The sequence below is a fragment of the Chanodichthys erythropterus genome, chromosome 24 (genome assembly GCF_024489055.1).
Source record: "Chanodichthys erythropterus isolate Z2021 chromosome 24, ASM2448905v1, whole genome shotgun sequence".
In the NCBI taxonomy this organism is placed as follows: domain Eukaryota; kingdom Metazoa; phylum Chordata; class Actinopteri; order Cypriniformes; family Xenocyprididae; genus Chanodichthys; species Chanodichthys erythropterus.
In genome coordinates this window covers 3,948,109-3,964,667 of record NC_090244.1, presented here as the reverse complement: position 1 = coordinate 3,964,667, position 16,559 = coordinate 3,948,109, and the positions used below count along the sequence as shown (strand labels likewise).

At 34.8% G+C, this 16,559-nt stretch overlaps 1 protein-coding gene across 5 annotated transcripts in view; it reads right to left on the bottom strand.

The window, feature by feature from the left end:
* The window catches only part of eps8l2 (EPS8 signaling adaptor L2), a 44,799-nt gene that overhangs the window by 18,780 nt on the left and 9,460 nt on the right, over positions 1 to 16,559 (bottom strand). For 3 of the 5 annotated variants that reach the window (XM_067380342.1, XM_067380347.1, XM_067380344.1), the window contains exons 2-3: positions 10,545 to 10,595; positions 8,202 to 8,248 (exon numbers count right to left, since the gene is read on the bottom strand). In XM_067380342.1, coding sequence (XP_067236443.1) covers positions 8,202 to 8,248; positions 10,545 to 10,579 — 82 coding nt within the window. In that variant the 5' untranslated portion in view covers positions 10,580 to 10,595. Of the gene's footprint in view, positions 1 to 8,201; positions 8,320 to 10,544; positions 10,596 to 16,559 lie in introns of those variants that run through there. The other 2 variants (XM_067380341.1, XM_067380345.1) reach the window with 1 other exon arrangement.

Below are 16,559 nucleotides of genomic sequence, written 5' to 3'. Positions count from 1 at the left end.
ATGCAAATGAGCTGCTGCTCCCCGCCCCCTTTCCAGAAGAGGGAGGAGCTTTAACAGCTCAAAAACAACAAAGCTGGAGAATCTCACGCAGCCAAAATGAGGAAAGTGTTCAGCCTTACATTGTTCAAACCGGAGTCGACACTGATGGAGAGACTCAGGAAGAAGTTACAAGTTTTAGGACGTTTCTGAATGGTTAGTGGATAAATTTATGTAGTTGCTGTGGAGTTGATTCAACTCATCCACTAGCATGTGCCGTCATGTTCATCTTTTGTGCAAATCCAGTGTTGAATTGACCCTCGTTTGTGAACAACACTCGACTACAACAACTCTTCCTCTTCTCTAAAGCAGCCCAACATGGCCCCGCCCCCTTTGTTGTGTGTTCTCGGGGGCGGGGTTTATGTAAATTTTAGGGTTAGTGATGTCACCAACCCGGGAATAAGCTCGTTGTAGTCCCTACCAGCTGTTTGTTGTAGTCCTTAAAAGGCGATTTCTGTAAAAGAAAATCTCTCCCTTTGCATTGAACTTTGAGGACCCCTTTAAGGAATTTCAGGATAAACATCCAATACAAAGTTACTTGAAAATAAGTTAGAAATCCCAAGCTATATGAAAGAGCAATATTTTCCTTTTGATCTGGGTTATTTCTTGTAGATTTTAGGTCTAACTGTATGACAGAAGCACATTTCTTCTCCAAACAGTATTCACACTTTACAACATATAAACTTCAATTCAAACAGAATGAAAAGATGAAAATCTCTAAACTTTTGACCCTCAAACACAAACATATTTGCACTCACACACACACCGTCAGGCAAACCGTTGTCCTAACATGACTGCTGGAGGTCTAGTAACGCAATCTGTCTCACCTCTCAGCGTCTCTCACCTCTGCGTCTCTCTTTCACAATATGCACAACTGTCTTTCACTGTTTGACTTTCTTCTGTGAACAGAAACAACGTTGGATGCCATTTCATTTACTTTTTTATGAACTATCCCTTTAACAAAACAACAGTCATTTGTTTTATTTCCACTACTATTCAAAAGTTTGACGGTAAGATTTTAATGTTTTTGAAAGAAGTCTCTTCTGCTCACCAATTAAAAAATAAAATTATTAAACATTTTCTTAACCTCAACAAGCCTTCTTATTTTTCAACCGCCAGTAATACATTTCACCCATTCATGAAGGATAAAATCAAGTCCTAGCCAACAGTTTTTACTAGTTGAATATCATGTTTCCCTCAAAAATACATCATAGACGTAAGATGCGTAATATTCTGGTGTCGAGCAAACATGAACCATCCAACTGTAACCATCAAGACCAAACCTGTCTCACAACCCCTCTGCAGCTCCAAGCATCACCTGTTGTGATGCTGCCGTGCCAATCGGATATGGTGTCCCATCTGGACACAATTCAGGGAACGCCATCTGTTACACATGAACAGCAACAACTACACACAAACTTCCAAACAGACACACCGTTTCAAAGCGCCATTCTAACATGCACAGTAAACCACGTATATTAAACCACAAGGTCATTGCTTTGCAGTTACAAATGTGTTTTAGGTTTTTGCTATGTGTTTGCTTACTGAAAATTTGTGTTGTGTGGAGATTGTGAACTCTAACTACCATCAGCAAAGATCCCGACCATCAAAAAAATCCAAAAGAAAGGAAAATGGACAGAAGAGAAGAAACAAAAAGCAGATTAGATTTAACATATTACATTACTGTTTACAGTCGTAATGCTGTCCTGAGCCTGAGAACAAATCAGATGAGAACAATACTACAATTGAATTGAGCTGAATAATGACACTATTGTCTTCTATAGAGCTGCTTCACAGCTGATGATTGACGAAATTATTGAACTGACTTGAGTCAAATAACACTATACAAAAATGATCTGAGAACGTTTTGTTAATGTTATGAAAATGTAATTTCTCTGAATGTTCAAAACGCCCAGTTTATTAAATGTTCTAAAAACGTGTTTCTTGGTTACGCGAACATTCCATTTCATCATTCTTCAAATGTTATGGGAATGTTACTTTGGAATTTTCTCTGAACCTTCTGAAACAAGCAGTAATATTTAAAAAAAAAAAAAATTCCATTCAAGGTAAAAACATTCCATGAACAATTTATAAAGTTTTAAACTTTTTGAGAACATTATTAAAGATCAGATATGTTCGAACAAATGTTTTAACGTTACTGTTTAGTTCTGAGAACGTTCCCGGTTAGTTGTGATTGTCTGCTGTACAACTGCTTATTATGGAAGCTTGTTTCCGCCATGAAATAAAAAATAAAAAAGGGAATTGCGACTTTTTAATCTCACAATTCTGACTTTTTTTCTCATAATTGCGAGATATTAACTCACAACTGAGTTACAAAGTCAGAATTGCGTGATATAAAGTCAGAAATGCGAGAAAAAGTCAGAATTGAGAGTTTATATCACGCAATTCTGACTTTTTTTCTCAATAGTGAGAAAAGTCAAAATTGCGAGTTAGTCGAAATTGCTTGATATAAAGTCAGAATTGTGTGAGATAAAGTCAGAATTGCGAGATATAAAGTCAGAATTGCGAGATATAAAGTCAGAATTGCTCAGAAAGGCTTCATATATCACTTTATAACTCATAATTATGACTTTATATCAAGCAATTTTGACTATAACTCGCAATTCTGACTTTATATCTCGCAATTCTGACTTTATATCTCGCAATTCTGACTTTATATCTCGCAATTCTGACTTTATATCTCGCAATTCTGACTTTATCTCACACAATTCTGACTTTATATCAAGCAATTTCGACTAACTCGCAATTCTGACTTTATAACTCGCAATTCTGACTTTATCTCACACAATTCTGACTTTATCTCACACAATTCTGACTTTATATCAAGCAATTTCGACTAAGTCGCAATTCTGACTTTCTCACACAATTCTGACTTTATATCAAGCAATTTCGACTATAACTCGCAATTCTGACTTTATAACTCGCAATTCTGACTTTTTTACTCGCAATTCTGACTTTTTTACTCGCAATTCTGACTTTTTTACTCGCAATTCTGACTATCTCTCGCAATTCTTACTTTATATCAAGCAATTTCGACTAACTCGCAATTCTGACTTTATATCTCGCAATTCTGACTTTATATCTCGCAATTCTGACTTTATATCTCGCAATTCTGACTTCATATCAAGCAATTTCGACTAACTCGCAATTCTGACTTTATATCTCGCAATTCTGACTTTATATCACGCAATATTGACTTTATATCACGCAATTCTGACTTTATATCTCGCAATTCTGACTTTATATCTCGCAATTCTGACTTTATATCTCGTAATTCTGACTTTATATCAAGCAATTTCGACTAACTTGCAATTCTGACTTATATCAAGCAATTCTTACTTTATAACTCATAATTCTGAGTTTAATTCTCACAATTCTGAGAAAAAAAGTCAGAATTGTGAGATAAAAAGTCGCAATTACCTTTTTTATTTTATTTAGTGGCGGAAATTAGCTTCCATAGTTTATGGCTAAATTAAACTGGTTTCATTACTGAAGAATTTTACACACACTGCAAAATATGATTGTAATTATTATGTAAGTTTACAAGAAAATACTATTTCAGTCTTTCTACTTTAAAATTTCAAATTTAATTCAATGTCACTTGCCACTTCTATGTAATTAATTGTGAAATTTACAACCAATTTCTGAGTAAAAACTGTTTCTACACCATTTTTTTTTTCAGTAGCTACGGTCAGTTAAACTGAACAAACACTGAACTGACTTGAGCTAAATAATGACACTACTGTCTTTTTAGTGCTGTGTTAAACATTTTTAACTTGCATCATATCTGATGAAGTTTGCATGATTGATTATGTTGTTATTTTTCTGTTAATTACTGCTTTGAAACAATCTAAAGCACTGTATAAATGATTTGTCTGGACTCGGCTGAGCCAGTCAATCCTAACGGACAATGTCTTTCACTCTTTTATCTGATGATGGTGTGAAAAGTGTGGGGTTTGAAGCGCTCCTGCTCATTTGCATTGCCTCTCCGCAAGCTTGAATCTGGTAATAGATGGGAGGTTTTTTTTTGCATGCGCTGGTTTGCAGGGGGCTGATGGGAAGGGAAGCTAAACCAAGGACACGACACAATAAAATCAAACCACAGGAACAGATTTAAAGGCACGGCCCAGTGCATATGAGCAAACAGAAATGTGAAACTTTGCAAGAGCATCAGATTTGTGTGTGTGTGTGTGTGTGTGTGTGTGTGTGTGTGTGTGTGTGTGTGTGTGTGTGTGTGTGTGTGTGAGCTCCTGTGTCCCATGGGTCATTGCCGGAGTGCAGAACACACAAAAACATGTTGTGTCTCTTATGTAAGGCTCAGGTGAATAAATGCAGTCATCACATAAACACACAGATTAATTGCACAAGAACATGCCCTGGTCATATTTTACCCCAAAATCTAAAGAGATGCATAATTTATATTTTGAAATTATATATATATATATATTTTTTTTTTGTAAGGCCTTTAAAATATTCTGACTTTTTATACAATTTTTTTTATTAAAGTCAATGCAAAATATATTTTTCTTCTCATTACTGTAATGCGAAAATAATTATATATTTTTACATTATAAATATTTAAATTAAATTAAATTAAAAACATTCTGTCCTGGTCGCATGATTTTGAATATATTACTATTACCCCATAGGGGGGAAAAAACTCCAATTTGAGATTGAAGAATGAGAATTATTTAAAAACAAAACATTAAATTATGTTGCAGTAATGTTTTGGTTGTTTTTGTTTGTTCGTTTTTGCATTATGATAATGACAATTTTAAAAATGTGAAATTGAATTGTACTTATGTCATGAAAGTAATTTAAAAAATTTTAAAAACAGTCTTCATTTTCTTTAAGCAAAATATAACTTATTCTTTTCTTATGAGTTCGGGGTGAAATCTGAACTGGTTCTTCTTGAGATTCTCTCTCTGTCACACGCAGCTTCAGCTAGTATTACTGTACAGCTTCCAATACTCATCAATCACCTGTTAAAACACTGTCACCGTTTCTCTCTCTCGACCTCACTGCAATAAACCATTAGCCAAAAATAAGTGTTTGAGCTTCTAAAATGATACATGTATCTCTCTGCCCTCTCCTTCATGCTGCCCTCTCCTACTTTCATTCTCATTTTCTTAAAAGCTCAAAAGCCTCTTTTATGTACATGTCAGACTGTGTTGAGCACATGCCCCCTTTTTCCAGACACACCCGGCTGGGCACAGAGGCAGACTGTGTGTATATTTATGTCGAGACGCACACCCCCGGAGACACACACACACCTTGTTGTCATGACGACAGGTGCACGATAAACACCCTGCTCTGTGCATTCATTTAAAGTTGGCATTATTCAAATTGAACACTCATGTCAGTATAAACATAGATATCTTCTTAAAAATAAAGGTTCTTTATTGGCATTGATGGTTCCATGAAGAACCTTTAACATTCATGGAATCTTTTTATTGGACAAAAGAATCTTTATAGTGGGAAAAAAAAAAGTTCTTTAGATCATTAAAATGTTCTTCACACTAAGAAAAAAAAAAGGTTATTTTTCAGAATGTTCACTGAAAGGTTCTTTGTGGAGCCAAAAATGGTTCTTCTATTGAATCACTGCAAAAACACCCTTTTGGAACCTTTATTTTTAAAAACCTTCCATTCTTTAAATCTATATCAATAACACCAAAAGTAAAATACAGGTAAAGCAAATCATTCCCACTAGAAGTGATTTCTTTGTCGCTCATGACCTCAATAGTGTGAGGTCAGTATGAAATATCCTGGCACACTCATTTGAAAGGCAAACGTCTGATTGTTCTGGTTTAGCTGAATCGCAGCAAGGCCTGTGAGCGCTGTGAGTGTGTGTGATATGCATGCAAATATCCTACTGTACGACGTGAGGACTGCCATTTCAAAGGAAACAGGGAACAGGATGTGATATCATAGAAGGGGGAAGAGCCATACAAACACACACACAATAAACCACATCCGTGCACAACTATGGCACAGGTAAACATTGGGCATTATTCGTGAAGGTCACTGTGATTTTGCCAAGAAAGGCATGTTTTGTTGATCCAGGATAATTCAATCAGAAAATTTAGTTCTAACCCCTAAAACTAGCCATAACCATAAGTTATCCCTAAAATCAAAGGTTGTTTGGATTATTTGGAATGTTGTTCCAGGATCAAAATAGATGTTCATCCTGGAACATGTTGTACTTGGTGAAATCAACATTCCCCATTCAGGAAATACAATCAATTGTGTAAATTGCTGCATTGATTTCAGTGCAAAAAACAGCAAAAGACTGAATTTAAATATTAAAAGTAACACTTAGGGTTGTCAAAAGTACCGACTTCGGTACCAAGTCGGTACTAAAATTAAAAAAATGCGATGATACCAGCATTTCCCCTAGCTTCTTGAGCGCTGTTGAGCAGATTCTTAAACGCCTCTGATTGGCCATTATGTTCACAAGCTCAACAGCTATGTCTGTGATTGGCCACAATGATCAACGCTTCAAACACATGTTGTGAATAGACATCAGTGACACTCTTCAGTAACACTTACACAGACACACACAGCGGATATATTAGGGATCTGCTGATAGACGTCTGCTTTCAACACAATGCGCATGAATGCGTGAACGCAATGGCCAATCACAGACAATAATTTGAAGAGTTTGGTTCCAAAACGCTATAAATCCATTTTGATTAAAGGGTTAGTTCACCCAAAAATTAAAATAATGTCATTTATTTCTCATGTCGTTCTACACCCGTAAGACCTTCGTTAATCTTCAGAACACAAATTAAGATATTTTTGATGAAATCCGATGGCTCAGTGAGGCCTGCATAGCCAGCAATGACATTTCCTCTCTCAAGATCCATTAATGTACTAAAAACATATTTAAATCAGTTCATGTGAGTACAGTGGTTCAATTTTAATATTATAAAGCGACGAGAATATTTTTGGTGCGCCAAAAAAAACAAAATAACGACTTATTTAGTGATGGCCGATTTCAAAACACTGCTTCAGGAAGCATCGGAGCACAAATGAATCAGCGTGTTGAATCATGATTCGGATCGCGTGTCAAACAGCTGAAATCACGTGACTTTGGTGCTCCGAACCGCTGATTCGACACACTGATTCATTATGCTTGCAAATTAAAAATATCTTAATTTGCAAGAAAGTGGCCAGATGAAAACCACTATTTTCTGTTTCAAACTTTCACATAGCATCTTTTGGTTATAAAAACATTAAAAATTGAAATCTAGATTTTGATTTTAAAAGGTTTATTATAAAAACAGATTATTTTTCCCCCAAAATGCAATAAATCCATGACAGTTTTTTTTTTTTTTTTTTAAATGCAATTAATCCATCAATATAAAAGTTATTTTTCATATTGAAAATACACAACAAAGTAAGTTGATCCACATATATGACACTTTGTCAATACTAATCTTATATACAGGCATTTGACTAAAAATACATTCAGTCGTCGCTCCCAAAATGAATTCAAAGAGTTATCTTGTTAATGTTATAAATGAATTATGTCTGTTTAACGATTAAAGAGTATCTGGCACCACCGCACGGTTAAAATAAACACATTTACAGAGTACATTGGCATTAAAAACGGCTTTTAAAAACAGTTCATGTTTCAGTTTTGAGGACTGTCGTGGAACAAGCAACAGCCGCATTTTTCCTCCTCACGACACGAGTGCCTCATCTTCTTCATCTCCTCACGTAAATGATTAAATTCAATGACTTGCATTTCTTCCCCACCGCAGAAACCACCACTTTTCTCTTTTTGTTGATCACAAAGTACAAAGCAGATAAGGAAAACTAGGATGTCGGGTGTATTCAGAGCGCCGCCATTACTGTTACATAATGTGGAATGGTGCGCTGTGATTGGTTGAGAGCGGATATATCGCGTTCTGCAGAGAAGGGAGACTGGCGTTTGTCGCGTTATCGCATTTTGCACAAAATTAATAAATGACTTTTCAATATAGAGCAGATGCAATACTGATTTTGGCGGAAACTCAATTTTAAAAAAAAATGCCGTTTATCGCGTTTTGGAACCAAACTCTTCATTTCACTTTATTTTATTGGCTTTCTATCACCATAAGAAATTGCTCACAGCCCAAATAAATGTGATGTTTACTTACCGAACAGGGTCTTGGCACTGATCTTGCTGTCCGATCTGGCCACCCCACTGCAAAGAAGAGAAGATGAGGATGAGGAGGGTGGTGGACGATGTCTGCTCTTCATTGCTGTCCAGTCTTTTGCTTTAAATACTCTAGACGGCACACGCTCGCTGCACTGGTCTAAAGTGAACGCTGTGCACAGATTGTGCAAGACTTATTAGCAGGATCTACAGGTTGTGAGAGCATATGCGAGCGAGGGAAGGGGGTTTGAGTGAGACACACAGACACAGAGACAGGTTGTTTCCAACAGGGCAGGAAAGGCAAACATTCCCAAACAGTGCTGCTCTGTTAACTTAGACTGTAATATACATACACACACACAATCTCACAAAAAAATCACTATCTACGGGATGTTTGGCTAGGTGTGTGTAGGTCCCAAAAAAACACTGCATTCATTTTACATGCATATAATGCTAGAAACATGTTATTTGAAAGTACACAAATGCATTTAGCCAATGCAATGCAACAAGAACATGTCCTCTTATGTTTTGTAAAATACTGTAAAAGACACAATTAACTTTAAACTGTTGCTCCGCCGTGACTGTTATTGCTAATGCACACTATAGGGTGGAAAGCATTGAGTACTTGTGTTGCATTATGAACAGAGGTGTAAAGTACTTGAGTAAATGTATTAGTTACTGTACTTAAGTATCTTTTTGGCTACTTTGTAGTTGTACTGAGTATCAAAGATATTGGCAACTTTTACTCTCTACTTGACTACATTTTTGAGCAAGAAAATATGCTTTTTATTACACTACATTTGTGATGAGTTATGCAATTACAAATTACATATTTCATGACACCTAACTTTTTCTGCAGCAGTTTATTTTTGCTATAAAGAAGCGATATCGCCATCTAAGGGCATTGAAGGTACTATATCTTGTGCATTTTGTCTTTACTCACCCAAAACTTGTCAACAAGGATACTTTACGTGAATGTGAGTGCATTAGCAGGGAGTTTCTGATCGCGGAAATGACTGCAGCTGGTGATAAACCAGCACATACAGTAGACTGTGACTATTTCATTTTACTTAAAGGATTAGTCCACTTTTAAATAAAAAATTCCTGATAATTTACTCACCCTCATGTCATCCAAGATGTTCATGTCTTTCTTTCTTCAGTTGAAAAGAAATTAAGGTTTTAGATGAAAACATTCCAGGATTTTTCTCCTTATAGTGGACTTTAATGGAGCCCAAACGGTTGAAGGTCAAAATTACAGTTCCCAGCGATCCCAGATGAGAAATAAGGGTCTTACCTAGAGAAAACTTCGCTCATTTTCTAAAAAAAAAAAAAAAAATTATAACCATAAATGCTCATCTTGAACTAGCTCTCTTCTTCTCCATTTGAATTCCAAACACTGCTAAGTGTTTTACTGCCCTCCACAGGTCAAATTTTGAACTAAATTGTCATATTCAATATGCTAGTGCAAGTATATAACAATTAGTTCAAACTTTGACCTGTAGAGGGCAGTAATACACTTAGCAGTGTTTGGAATTCAAATGGAGAAGAAGAGAGCTAGTCCAAGATGAGCATTTATGGTTATAATTTTTTTTTTTTTTTTTTAGAAAATGAGTGATGGTTTCTCTAGATAAGACTCTTATTCCTCGTCTGGGATCATTAAAGCTCTTTGAAGATGCACTGAAACTGTAATTTGACCTTTAACCGTTTGGGCTCCAGTGAAGTCCACTATATGGTGAAAAATCCTGGAATGTTTTCATCAAAAACCTTCATTTCTTTTCGACTGAAGAAAGAAAGACATGAACATCTTGGATGACATGGGGGTGAATAAATGATCATGAAAATTTAATTTGAAAGTGAACTAATCCTTAAACATTGTTTTATTTATCCACTATATTGACAAGAACGTTTTGAAGGATATTGGTTTATTATGGCCACTTGAGCTCAACTGAGACTTGTAGACGTTTAAAAGGTTGTCGACCTTGGTTTATTGCAACATTGAGGTGTTCAGTTTTATTTTGATTTTAGAAAATAAACTTGATTTCTGATCTTACAAATCAATTGTTTCTTATTTTCACTGGCATGTCTCTCAGGACTTGTGCATCTCTAAAGCCTACATTCAGCATAATACTTAAGTACTGTTAAAATCAGATACTTTTTACTCAAGTCATATTGGAATTAGTTACTTGTAACTTGTAGTGGAGTCATTTTCAATGTAAGGTATCAGTACTTTTACTCAAGTATGGTTCTCAGGTACTCTTTACACCTCTGGTTATGAATTGTGACAACATATAAAGTTTAGCTTGCATAGTTAGAAGAATCTCCATGACTCGAGCAAGCAACTTACTTGCTTGGTTTTGTTGGGGTCCCCAAAACATTCATGTTCTACGACATCCACCTGTGACAGAGAGCGAGACACAGGGTCATTGACACCAAGGAGGAAATGAAACACATTTCACAGCAATTACAGTAAATCACCACATCACTGTATTTTGTACTATAATATCTCTCTAAACATCCTGCAGGGTGTGTCTGATCAGTATGAATTGTGCAGTAATGCACTAATGACTCTTAATTTGAATAATTTAAGGTTGGTTAAGACCTGCATCATCACTCTGGCCTCTTTGTCACAAATTGCCAGCGTCTTAATCTCTCGCTAAACACCATGCTATTTTTGTTTTCCACACCTCCACCCTTCTCTCTTTCAAAGGCCTTTCCATTGTTTGTTTCTTTCCCTGTCCTGGCCGCTGTGAATAATTGATCTCTGTGTGACTCTTGAGGCACATGACTCCTTTGAAGAACTGTAAATGCATCAAATAGAGCATGAAGCGACTGTCTGTGTCCTGTCTGCTATTTGCTTAGCTCATGTCATTACAAACAACTGTATCTTAAAAAACATTTTCTAATCACTCCAAGTAACTTTACATTTTCCAGTTTTTTTAGTTTGAGTAGAAAATCAATTTAACTTCAGAATAATGTCTTTCAGCATTTTTCAACAGCTTTAAAAACCTCAGAATTTACATTCTAAAAAACTGGGTTAAAAACAACCCAAGTTGGGTTGAAAATGGACAAACCCAGTGTTACGGTCTGGCTGATACGGACTTTCCACACACAATAGACGGGTTTTATTCATATAACGAGAAGAGACAACGTCCAAACACACATAGCAACATTAAGAACAGACAAGGAGTGAAGGGAGTGAGTCCATATAAATAGGGAGTGCTGATGATTAAGTCCAGGTGTTGATGATCTGTGATGATGGGGAGGTGACGAGGGAAGTGAGTGCAGGTGTGGAGAACAGGAGGATTATGGGAATTGGAGTTCAGGAGACAAGGGATCTGTGACACCCAGTGGTTGGGTTAAATGTTTGCTGGCAGTTTTATTTAACCCAACAATTGCTTATGAACCCAAAATAGGTTAGAAATTAAAAACCAGACACATAATTAGTAGAGGCAACAATAATAATCAAAAGGTAAACATTTATTAATAAGCAATTTCATAAATGTTTATTGTTTAAGTATTATTCATTAAATGTATTAATAAATGTTCATTTATTAAACATATTAATAATTTCCAACATACTTTGGGTTCATTTTTAAATATTTTAGTTAAATAAAACTACCCAGCAGGTTGGGCAAACATTTAACCCAAGCACTGGGTTAAAACAAACCCAGTTGCTGGGTTTGTCCATTTTCAACCTAACTTTGGTTGTTTTTAACCCAGTGTAGAGTTGGAAAATTAGTGTTTTAAAATACACCAAACCGTCCTCATTATTTGAATTATTCAAATCTAAAAACTCATAAATTTAACAGTTATTAATCATTTTCGAAGGGGGAAAAATTCAAACAAATGTTGTACACTATAAAAAATGCTGGGTTAAAAACAACCCAAGTTGGGTTGAAAGTGGACAAACCCAGCAATTGGGTTTGTTTTAACCCAGTGGTTGGGTTAAATGTTTGCCCAACCTGCTGGGTAGTTTTATTTAACCCAACTATTGTTTAAAAATTACTGTATTGCTTAATTAAAATGAACACAAAGTATGTTGGAATTTTAATGAACAACAATTAAACAATAAACATTTTCTTATTAATAAATGTTCACCTTTTGATTATTATTGTTGCCTCTAGTAATTATGTGTCTGATTTTTATTTTCCAACCTATTTTGGGTTCATTTTAAGCCAGACATACAGTAATTTTTAAACAATAGTTGGGTTAAATAAAACTACCCAATCGCTAGGTTTGTCCATTTTTTAACCCAACTTGTGTTGTTTTTAACCCAGCATTTTTACACTGTTAGCTCAGATAAGTTGAATTTACTTAAAAAAATTGAATAAACATAATAAATTCGAGTTCATTTAACTTAAAATGTTTTGTAATATTACTTTGTAGTTATTACACCTATTTAAGTTCAAAGTACTAAGCAAGTTAACTTGCCACCAATCAAAATGCATCCATGCCTCCCATCATGCATTGCTGCATGAATAAATTATGAGCTGAAATTTAAATTTTGCTGTTTTTCTGTGACTTTTTAGTAGCTTGTTTTCTAATGTTCAGAGTTGATCAGTTTATCAGAATATATTGCTTTTCACCGTAGTTGAGATTCATACGCTGATTCTTGATGTCTGTGTGTGCCTAATTTTTTTTTTTTTGTGATAAGGACAACTTAAAAAAAAATTGTATTGTAAAAGTTGATCTTCCGCTGTAGAATCACAGTGCTGCTGTAATCAATAATGTAAATCTAACTCAAAGATTGGGCTCTAAATGAGTTCAGATCAAATAATGATTATGTGAAAACATAACCAACACCACCTGATCATCTTTTAACGTTGCTTGTCTGGTTGGTTTTAATGCAGTTAAAACTGCCCAAACAAAATCTAATATTAAAACGTCAAGGGTCAAGAGCTCAACTAAAACAAACCCTGACCCTCGATGATGGTAACTTAAAAATTGTGATTTTCTCCTTTGATGAAAAACTATAAAAAGGTAAATGTTAGGAAAAATGTCTGTAAAACAGCCAAAACAAATGTTCCAACTGCTCATCAACAGCTCCTTGAATTCACACACACCAGGACAAAATGGCGTCATTACCTGCCGCAAACCAGTGTGAAGGAGGCGTGGTCAGGAGAAAAACTTCATAATTTAAGTGCATTTAACTTACATTTATTAAAACATTCAAATACACCCACAAATTAGTAGAATATACTAATGTTTTATAAGTAATGCAACCAAACTTAAATATTTTAAGTATATTGTAATTATTTTTTTAAGTAAATATAAAATCCGGGCTAAGAGTGTAGAGTGTACCAAGAATGTTTTCTCATTTCCTTGTGAGAACTTGCATCAAATACTAATAACATCAAAAAGACGTTCCATTAACATTTTAGGAACATTTAAAAACAACGTACATATACATTTAATGTTTAATGCACTTAATGTTACATGGACAGTCTTCCTACACTGTAATTTTTTTTCAAACTTGTACACTGTAAAAAAGAATTGTTGGTTTAACTTAAAAAAGCAAGTTACCAGGTAGCCTTAAATTTTAAGTTGATAACTCAAAAATTTGAGTTAATACAATGAAGGAGATTGGTTGAATCATCAGAAACTTAAAATACCACATTAATCATTGAAGTTGATTTGACATGAAAATAAGTTAATAAAACAAATCATGTTTAATTCAATATCTTTCTTTGTTATAATTTGTGAAATTTACAAGCATTTCCTGAGTTTCAAAGTAAATCCAACACAATTATTTTCAGTGTATGTTGTATTTTTTTTTTTTTTTTTTTGTATGTTGTAAAGTTTATCAAATGCCTCACTAAGCCTGTTTTAACACAGTACTAGGGGTGTGATGAACCGCAGTGTTGTTTTGGTTGTATCTGTTCTTCTGTCCGCTGTCCCGTAAAGATGCTGGACCAGACAACAGCAGGCAGGCAGCCCAGCCTGAAACAAGACCTGCCTCTCCTCGGCACACGGACATTTTTCAAACGCTTAATTAATTACACACTCCGAGGCTTTACACACAAATAAACTCGCTGGCTCGGCACTTAACTGATGAGAGCGCATGTGTGGATTCTGCATCACGTGTGAGTGTGTTTATAACAATATGCATTTAAATATTATAGGGGAAAAAAAAACTTATATACACCCTAAATAAAAGGTTTGAAATGTCATTGTATAATGCACAAACTGACATCACTAAATAACAAGCATCATCAGCTGAGCAGATGTGGACTATAGACTAAAGGAAACATGGACATGATATGGAAAACACGTACATTCAATCAAAACAGTATATGCCATCATAGGTGTATAACCATAAAATATTAAAGTCACTTTCAGAATCAGATGAGGATCAACATAAAAGGACTTTGAACTCGTGTTTGTGGAGTCCACCTGCTTTTAAAATCCTTGAGGAAGGTGTGTCAGAGGTACAGGAGACAGTCTGACTGATGCCAGGAGCTGAACTTACTGAATGAAATGATCATGACTCATTTCAGGAATGTTAAGCCACATTAACTGGCTTCAACATGTCATCTCGTTTTATTGTTGTGTTTGCAATGTCATGCCATACTACTATTCTACAGCAGAAATGCAAATTTTCTGCATGCATGATATACCTGGAAGACATTTGCCAAAATGTACAGTATACAACCAGAGCACACTCTCTGAGGTAATGGATCCCACAATGCATTTTAAGTGTAATGAATGAACCAAAAGCAAAATCATCTTGAATTTTCAACATATCCTCAATTTTACAGAAAATTTGATATGCAATGTCTTGTGACAACAATGCAGCATTCAGCATTTGTTTGAAATGTTTACTGTTTAATGTTTATTTTTAAAAACATCAGACAACATGCAGTACACTAATATTAGATTCCGAACACAGAACCTGAAGTACAACATGTTCCAGGATGAACATCTTTGTTAATCCTTGAACAACATTCCAATCATCCAATCAGATTTGAGGGATCACCATTATTCTGATTAGTGTTCCTTTTGATTAGGTTTGTTCAATCAAACAAACATACTGACATGCTAATTCAGGACGTGCAACATAGTCTAGTCTTAGTTTGTGATGCTGATGCCCCTAGTGAAAAAGCAATATATTTAAAATACCTTTATTTCATACTTAGTTCAAATATTTACTGACATATCGCTTGAGACTTACTGATATAAAAATTATAATTAAACTTTCTTTGGAGTACTACTTGTGCACAATGCATTAATATTAAGCCTAAAATGTGTTTTAATGTCAATATTTATAAGGGTTGTATGATCTTTAAATAATATTAGTCTTTAAATGCAAGATACTTAAAGTGTGCTTAAGTATGCATGCAATAGGTCCACTTTAGCACAATCACATATACCTAAGTATATCTTTAGTTGGACCTCAGCACTATTCCCACACAATTAAAGTGCATTAAGTATAAAATTAGTTGCTCCAATTTAGCAGACTTTAAGTATACCAGACAAACGGACAATTGCAGAATAAGTACATACTGTAAATATGTGACCCTGGACCACAAACTAGTCATAAGGGTCATTTTTTTGAAATTGAGAATTATACATCATCTGAAAGCTGAATAAATAAGCTTTCCATTGATGTATGGTTTGTTAGGACAATATTAGATACAACTATTTGAAAATCTGGAATCTGAGGGTGCAAAAAATATATTAAGAAAATCGCCTTTAAAGTTGTCCAAATGAAGTCCTTAGCAATGCATATCCACTCACAAAAATACATTTTTTATATATTTACGGTGTACAGTCTTCATGGAACATGATCTTTAATTAATATCCTAATGATTTTTGGCATAAAAGAAAAATTGATAATTTTGACCTATAAAATGTATTGTTAGCTATTTCTACAAATATACTAATAGTTTCATATTCAATATGTAATGTATTTATGAAATGTAAATATTGTATTTACCAATAAAGTGGGAAGTCTGAGTTTTTACAAAGTTGAGTTTTTACTTTTTACAAAGCTATAAAAGCAAAGTACTTTGAACCTCATATTGTTGCATGTATTTCTGAGCATGCAAACAGTGTGACATGCTGTGACTGACATGTTGTTTAATCAAAACATTGGGAATTGTGAGGATCTGTACATTTCAAAGCATCTGTAAAACAAACAGGGCCAGATTTACTAATAGTTTGCGCAAGCACAAACCCTCTTTTGGCATTAAAAAAATGACTGTCAGGATTTACTAAAGACACACAGTAAAAAATTAGCACTGAAAAGGCGTGGACAGGGTTATTTTTGAAGCTGACCTTATTGAATATGCATTTGTATGAGTTTCCCTTTCAGATGCCAAATGTATGGGAGGAAAATATTTGAATGAATCACGCAAGG